Below are 8,269 nucleotides of genomic sequence, written 5' to 3'. Positions count from 1 at the left end.
ATCTACCAAGAGTTTCAAAGTTTCAAATCTATCTGAAATGAAGCTTTGAATCTCTTGTATATCTAATTGTAGAGGTACCTTTTCAAAATGTCTTCTATTGATTAAATTTAATCAGTAAAAGTCATTTTGAAAAGGTACATCTCTATAATTGCTATTGAGCATTCACTCTTGGAACCTTGGAGCTCTTGTGTAGTGCATGAAAACTCCAAGATTCTAGCATAAAACATATATCATAGACATAATTTCTTCAAATATAATTTAAGGTTATTTTTTAAAAAATAGAAAAGTGTAATTTATGGTTATTGAAAAGTGACATTTGGCAAATTTGTCCCGCACTCCAATAACCTTCAAACTCGCCCATTGTCACTTTCAAAATATCAAGTTCAGTTCGAGAGTGGGGGACAAACTCGCCCATTGTCACTTTTCATTAACCTTAAACTTGTAATTTTCATTATTTTTAATTAACCTTATTTCTTTCCCAATTCCTGATTTATTCTATTCACTTACTATTAAAAGTCACATTTTAATAAAATATAATAATTTATTTATAGCATTTTTTACTATACTGTAATAAAAAATTAATTATAATAAATTAAATGTTTATTAAATCAAATGTTTTCTTTGCAATAATATTTTTAATGTTGAGTAAACAATGTTGGGATCAAGTGTATCATTTTTCAGACCTTTCTGAACAGCTTCAAGCATACTGATGCATTCGACTTTTCTAAATTGTGTCATTTCTTCGAAATCTCTTGTGACTTTTTTGATAACTTTAACACTTCTCTCTGAATCCAGACCTTTAATTTGCAACTTAATCAGGAATGAAGGAACAACACTGGAATATAGCTCGATGACAAATTCATCGAGTCGAAGATTTCGCCTTTCTGGGAAGTACTGGTGCTTCAAAACCTTGAAATGTGATTCCGAGATGTTGTTTGTTCCATCTCCTTCATTTCTATAGCGAAGCATCCGCCTGTCAAGATGATGGCGCCACTGTCGGTCAAAGTATTCACGGGCAGCAGGTTCCTCATTTAAAATTTCTTCTAAATTGTTGTAAACTTCATCAGGATCAATTTCTTCCTCTTCAGAACCAAAGACCAATAACTTCATTAAGTTATAGAAAGTTTCGAAGTTGGAACGATCTTGAAACTTTTCAGCCTTTCTCATGACAGCGCGCAACACATGAACGCCACACCAAATGATCTGGCATAAGGGGATGGCTGTTTCAACAGCATTTGTGATTTGAGGTGCGCAGTCCATTGAAAAATAAGATGGTTCGCGATTGATGGAGCCAAAATATGCTGTGAGACAAACTTGTATATTTTCACTTGTGTCGGGCCAAACGAAAAAATACAAAAACGGAAAAAAAATTGATTCCGCGAATTTGCCAGTGACAGCATAAAATGGTATGCGAGAGCGCAAGAGCTTATAAGTGGAATCAATGTGATAAGTTTGTATTTGATGTGAAAAAGCATTTGCTTCGAATGGGGCGTAATAGAAAATCATACGATCTGGCTCGTGAATAAACTCGATGAGATCATCTGGAGAATGACTCTTAACCATGTCGACAAAAATTGCAAGAGATGTAACATCATCCGCTGAGAAACGGGTATTGATTGCATGAAGGCGTTTAGAAAACTTTTTTAAAGCATCTGTAGATTGTTGAAACATTTCCGGAATGATCCCACTATCAAATGGGATATTAAGATTTTGAAACACCTTAATTGTGCGTAAACACGGTCTTGATTTGATTCAAAATATCTTGTTAAATAAGATCTATAAAAATATGATGTAATTTGTTGTGATTTGTTTGGAAAAGGGGCAGAATGATTGTGGGTGTTAATACATTTTCGTATGTGGTACTTGTCATCGGGAAGTGTATCAACAAGGAAGCGACATGGACAATTCGGCCACTTACAATTAAATTGGATTTGATTTCTTTCTTTCCTAGTTTTATATGAATAACTACAACCTGCTTGGATTTCTTGTTGCACTCCATACTTAAGCAACTCGATATATGTGAGTTCGTGATCTTGGATCTGCATTAAAATGAAATGATTTGAAAGAATAAAGAATTTTGAATATATTGGTCTTATTTTGATAAGCTTGGTCGTGTTTTGAATAGCTTGGCCATCTAATTCAATTATGATCTTTGAAAATTAGGTGAAATAAAACTAAACATAAATGTAAAACTAGGATATGAAATTTTGGTTGTACACCACTTGTATGTGCCGGATACCATTGTGTCAAATTTTTTCTGAAATTAACTTTAAAAGTACTAAGTAAGATCATGAGATATAGCAATATATGTTTAAACCAACTTATATTTTGGTTGTACACCACTTGTATGTGCCGGATACCATTGTGTCAAATTTTTTCTGAAATTAACTTTAAAAGTACTAAGTAAGATCATGAGATATAGCAATATATGTTTAAACCAACTTATATTTTGGTTGTACACCACTTGTATGTGCCGGATACCATTGTGTCAAATTTTTTCTGAAATTAACTTTAAAAGTACTAAGTAAGATCATTTATTTTTGCATAATATAATGCCAATATGGTTTCTTTTGATTTTATTTCATTTATAAGCAAATCAGATTTACCCAAAAACTCCACTCCATAAGCGTTCATTTGCTAAATTAAAAAGTGACAATGGGCTAGTCTGTCCCTTTCTCTTCAGTTCGACTATGTATGTAGTAATTCCTCAATAAAGTGCCAAAACCCTATTAAAATATATGAACATTTTCAACATTTTAATGTTTTTATTTAAAAATTTGATGGAATATGAGCTTCAAACAATTATTATGTAAATAAAAATAATTAAATATATGTATTTATTCGTATTACAACCGTAGTAAGTCGATTCTTCCTTTCTTCTACTGAGATTTGAATTTGATTTCGAATTGTAAAGAGATTCAAAGGGAAAATACTAGCGGATAAAAACTACCTCCATGAAAGGGTCATAATGGAGTCAAGTTGTATTTTTTGATATTTTTTGCTTTTCGAGCCTAAATAGATAGCCAAGATAATGCCTAAAAATAAGGTTCTAAATTCTGAAGTTTACATGATCCTCTCGTGTGCACCCTTAAGTTTTACTAAAAAGAATTTTTAAAATCCCTGCAGATTCGGGGATTTTTAAATTTTTTGATTTTTTTCGAAAATTTTTCGGAAAAAAAATATTTTCAGAAGAGCCTTAACGGCTAAGTTTTATGTTTAATGTTGAGTATCAAAAAGAATGGGTATCTGATATAGCCATCATATATCCCAGAAGCAAATAAAAATTCTGACTTTTTAAGCATAAAAAATGAAATTTTATTTTTTGCAAAAAACAGGCCCCCCTGATGTACGTTTATTTGAGAGGAGGAGGATTAAATTTTTGAAAGCACTAAAATTTGTAAATATGCTAGTTATATAATAATATGCATTATTTTAAAAAATAAAAATTAAAGCACGTTAAAATCTTTTTTGATGAATTTTTACAAAAGCTACTCAGGATAAAAAAAAAAAAAAAAAAAAAGGGCATTGGGGCTTCCAGGCACTTCGTGCCCTCTAGCCCCGAAGATGTTTAGTATAAAACCGCTTTTTAACTTCACTTAAATGCCACGTAAGCTACGTAAGAATATACGTAAGAGGAAGAGAGCATTGAAACATCCAATAGTAAGACTAACACCACAACAACAGTTGCAACAACAAATGCTGAATGACCCCACTATGTTGCAACAAATGTCAAGCAATCCTATGCTTTTAAACCGAGTTGTTGGTGCACAGAGTGGAGGTTTAAGAGCGGCACTTTTAGCGAAAATGGCAGGCTATGGTGGAGCTGCAGACGGAACAGCCTATAACCCTCAAAGTCAAATGAATTTGAGTTCACTCAAAAATCAAATAACAGATGTCAAAAAGTCAAACATAGACATACAGAAGCAAATAAGTGAAAACGAAAAGAAACTAGAATATGACAGACACACAAAGAAACTCAATGAGTTAAACGTAGAGAAAAAGAAGAAAGAAGAACAACTGAAAGAACTAAGTACAGAGGAATATGCGAAAAAAGTGTCAGAAAAAGCAACAGAAGTAGCAAAAATGGAACAAGATGTCATAAATTTGAAAAACCATACTACTCGATATAAAGTACTGAAAGATGAAGAAATAAAACAAAAAGCCCTGAAGACATATATGGATAGCGATGAGTATAAAAAAGAAGTTGAAGCAACTGTAAAGGCAGAAAAACTTTTACAGTTGCAAAACCAAACCGTACAGTATGAAAACTTAGCACAAGAAAGTAAAAATAACGACGCGGCTATGCAAAAGGCAATGAAAAGCGCAGAATATATAAAAGCTAACAATGACTGGTTAGATGCCCAAGCCAACGCTAAAGCAGCCCAACTCATAGGGTCAATAAGGACAAAAATACAAGCGGATGAAGATAGTTCAAATGAAGCTTTAACAAATGCTGACTTTAAGAACGCTTTCGAAGCTCTTCATAGTAAGGTGAAACAAGTGAACGACTTCTCATCTGGAAAGAAACTGAAGTCTGAAGGTTTCGACAAAGAGTTAAAAGAAGTAGCACAAAATATGACGAAAATAACAGATGCAGCAACGAGACAGGCAGTTCAAAGTGCCTATGACGCCGTTAGAGCAACTGTTGTGAAAAGTCAAGAAAAAGAGTTACAACAGACCAAAACAGACCTAGTAAATGCTTTCTTAAGAACGAAAAGTCAGGTAGGACATTACGCTGCAGATGGAACATATGTGCCAGCTGGTGGAACTTATATACCACCAAACCCTCCAAGAGAAGCACCTGCACCAGGACTACCTAGAACATTTACATCGTCACATGGACACAGACACAGGCATGCACCAAACCCAACACAACAACCAACAGTTCAAAATCCAGCACAACAGCCACCTCCACAACCAACAGTTCAAAACCCTGCACAACAACAACCACAAACAGAACAAGGACATAAAAGAAGTAGAGAACAAGGAAACCAAGAATTCTTAAAAATGCTTAAAGAAGAGTGTGGTTTCCCAGATACTGTTGACTTTAGTGACAGATATAAAGAAGCTATTAGAAAGTTCAAGGATGGAAATACTGACCCGAACCTATTTAGCTTTATGGCTCAGCACCAAAACGGATATAATCTCAAACCTGGAAAATACAAGCTCGCTAAGGGATATGATTTAATAGCATATCATCCAAATGACATGGATGAATTTACTCCGAGATATTTGATGTCAGAGCTAAATGACAATTCAACTTTCGTCATGAAACGCGTAAAAAATAGAGACGGAACGAAAGAACAAAAGCTTATGAATGCGGATGACGTAGATAGGGAAATTGTTAAAAACGGTCTCGGAATATATGAAATGCCAGCAGATGAGGTACAAGAAACTCCACAGGAAGAAGTTCAGATACAACCAGACATGGAAGAAATAGTTCAGCAACAACAGCTAGAAGAGCCTGAAGGAAACGAACAAGTCACTCCTTTGGAAACTAACTTCACAGAACTAGATGAAGATTTGGAACAGCCGAAAAATCTTGACCCTCAACAAGAGTATGCGGAGAATATGGAATATTTCCAAGAGTCTAAAAAAAATTCGGCTGACATAGTAGAAGAATATCGAAAAATGTTTGCCGACATACAAAAGACTCCAACACCAGATGAAAATATTCAGCATAGAATGGAAGAACTGAAAAAAATGTACACAAATACAACAACCCTTTTTACTTACGAGCATTTAACGTTCAATCTTCGGATGAACTCGGTGAAGATAAAAGGTTAAATTTCAAGAAAACATATAGAAATGAAACATTGTTTAAAGTTCATTCAGAACCTAACCAAGATGGAAACAAACCTACTTTTGTTTCTGCAGACGATGGAACTACAATGAGATGGGGTCATAAAGCTAACCCGGATAGGTGGTTCATAAACTTACAACCTCAATTCCAAGAAGTTGTAGACGCAATGGAAGTCAATGGTGAACGAGATATAGCTGGTATTTTAAGCGCGGCTTTAATGCCATTGAAAGATATGAAACATGCAGATATTTTGGACCAGTATGAAATGAACATGGCTGATGGAAATATAACACCTGACGTTCTAGAACATTTATCTCAAAGAACTACACAGAACCATAGAGATGGTATATTTGGTGAAGAGTTTAGAAAGAGAGTTAGGGAGAGAGAAGGAAGAGAACCTATTGTACATGACCTTGCAAATGAAAGTTTACAAAATGTCATAAAAACTTACTTTGCAGACAATGAACCGAGAAGGGATGAATATTTAAGAAAACTCAAATGGACAGTACCAAATGAAATGTTAGTATTGAAAAACATGTTCCTTGACAAAATAAAACCAACTACAGAAATAAACGACGCAAGACTGAAAGATTGGGTAAAAGCTTTCCCATTCACAAAAGATATAGTTGGTAACATGGAAAGAAAACCAGAATGGCTACAAAAACATATATTTGGAAACGAGCATATTCCATATGGACAGGCACTGTTTGAAGAGCTTGAACCGGAAACTCAGGACAGAGTCATGCAAACAATACGCAAAGACTCAAATACAAACTATGACAAAATCTTTCTAGGATATAGGTTACCTGAGATGGGCGACCAGAGCCAAAAGGCAAAAAGGGCATGGAAAATTTGCAACATACTAGATGAACATGAGGCAAAGATGCAACAACTTGAAGCAGAGGGCAAGTTACCAAAGCGACACCAAAGAAGAAGAAAAGAGTAGAACAAAGTGAAATTAGATGAAGAAGTCTCAACAAAACATTGACGATGAAGAACTTGACATGATTTCATCGTCAATGAGTGTAAATGACCCAAAAATATATTTTAGGTGAAGAGGTGAGATCTCACCTGTTTTCTCACCTGTTTTTTCACCCCATATATACTACTAACTTTCTTGACAAAAACATAGATGAAGAAGTCTCAACAAAGTCTTTACGATGAAGAACTTGACAAAACATAGACAAGAAAGTTCATGTGAAATTAGATGAAGAAGTCTCAACAAAACATTGACGAAGAAAGTTCATGAGAAATTAGATGACAAAGTCTCAACAAAACATTGACAAGAAAGTTCATGAGAAATTAGATGACAAAGTCTTTACAAAGAAGTCTCAACAAAGTCTTTACAAAACATTGACAAGAAAGTTCATGACAAAGTCTTTACGATGAAATTCATGAAAATTCAAGAGGGTGAGAAAAGAGGTGAGAAAACAGGTGAGATCTCACCTCTTCACCTAAAATATATTTTGGGTCATTTACACTCATTGACGATGAAGAACTTGACAACTATTCTATATTTTTACCCATATGAAATGTACGCCGCTCAGAATATAACGCCAACAGTTTTGGATGCCATGAATGGAAATGTTTCCGAATGGTATAACGAATGCGACAATGCCATTAGAAGGTCAGAAATAGTTCCTGGAACTTACGAATATACAACTGCTGTTTCTTATGGAAACGTAGGTGAGTTTGGAGAAGGTTCTTCAACAACAGTAGATATTGCTTGCGACAGGTTTCATATAATTTCTATTGACAACTCTTTCTTATACGTGGAACAAGACATTGAAATAAAACCTTCTGCCAAGTTGTCTGACAAGAAAGGTTGCAATGGAATTTTCTATGTCGGATACCAATATGCTCCAGAAGTTTTCATGGGATATAAGATATATTCTAACTCTGACTTAGTTCAAACAGTAACATGGGCAAACTATGAATGGTTCGCTTTGAGAAACTCAGTACAACCACAAGCTAGAGAACAAACAGACCAGTATGCAACTATTGAGAAAATAAGAAGACTTGACCCTAACGTTCCAGGAGTTTATGTTAACCTTTCTGGACAAACTGCAGCAGCAGTAACCAAAGTAAAATTGAAACTTAGAGTTCCTTTGTCATCTTTCCTCATCTTCAGGTTTTTAAGATACTTGCCAAACTGGGCAGGAAAAATTTCTATCGAACTTACTCCAAGCAAAAATAACTTAGTCATTGCACCAACACAAGACCCATTCACTCTTACAGACGTAAAGGGAGCAAATCAACGTCATTCGCCGAATTTTGCAAAGACAAAGTTGACTTAGACTTTGGTTTCTCAAACCTCAACACTGAAGTAAACTACTACTTCAATGCTGCTGGAACTGCTTGGGACCCAGTTAAGTTCACATGCGAAAAATTTGAATGCAAGAGAATAGAAAGCAGACTTGCAGTCTATATGTTGGACCCAGATATTTCAAATGCTTTAGCTGCCAA

General features: G+C 34.8%; 3 protein-coding genes across 3 annotated transcripts, besides 4 other annotated features; 2 read left to right on the top strand and 1 right to left on the bottom strand.

The window, feature by feature from the left end:
- Positions 1-338: part of a mobile genetic element that runs on past the window's edge.
- Positions 339-392: 54 nt separating this feature from the next.
- Positions 393-2,678: a mobile genetic element.
- Positions 856-1,671, bottom strand: TVAGG3_0425590 (MULE transposase domain-containing protein; the record flags this gene model as incomplete). Its single annotated transcript, XM_001302466.2, has 1 exon — positions 856-1,671. A coding segment is annotated over one exon (816 nt), but the record flags the coding sequence as incomplete, so codon positions are not given.
- A 371-nt stretch (positions 2,679-3,049) lies between the features above and the next one.
- Positions 3,050-3,092: a mobile genetic element.
- Positions 3,093-5,969: 2,877 nt separating this feature from the next.
- On the top strand, positions 5,970-6,749 carry TVAGG3_0425560 (protein of unknown function, DUF4106 family; the record flags this gene model as incomplete). The annotated part of the gene is made up of 1 exon (XM_051233570.1): positions 5,970-6,749. One exon carries the CDS (start codon positions 5,970-5,972, stop codon positions 6,747-6,749), a length of 780 nt encoding a protein of 259 aa, XP_051103300.1.
- Positions 6,750-7,188: 439 nt separating this feature from the next.
- Positions 7,189-8,047, top strand: TVAGG3_0425550 (uncharacterized protein; the record flags this gene model as incomplete). The annotated part of the gene is made up of 1 exon (XM_051233569.1): positions 7,189-8,047. A coding segment is annotated over one exon (859 nt), but the record flags the coding sequence as incomplete, so codon positions are not given.
- A 181-nt stretch (positions 8,048-8,228) lies between these two features.
- Positions 8,229-8,269: part of a mobile genetic element that runs on past the window's edge.

This window comes from Trichomonas vaginalis, chromosome V (assembly GCF_026262505.1).
Source record: "Trichomonas vaginalis G3 chromosome V, whole genome shotgun sequence".
NCBI classification, from domain to species: Eukaryota; Parabasalia; order Trichomonadida; family Trichomonadidae; genus Trichomonas; species Trichomonas vaginalis.
This window is presented reverse-complemented; position numbering and strand designations above follow the sequence as displayed.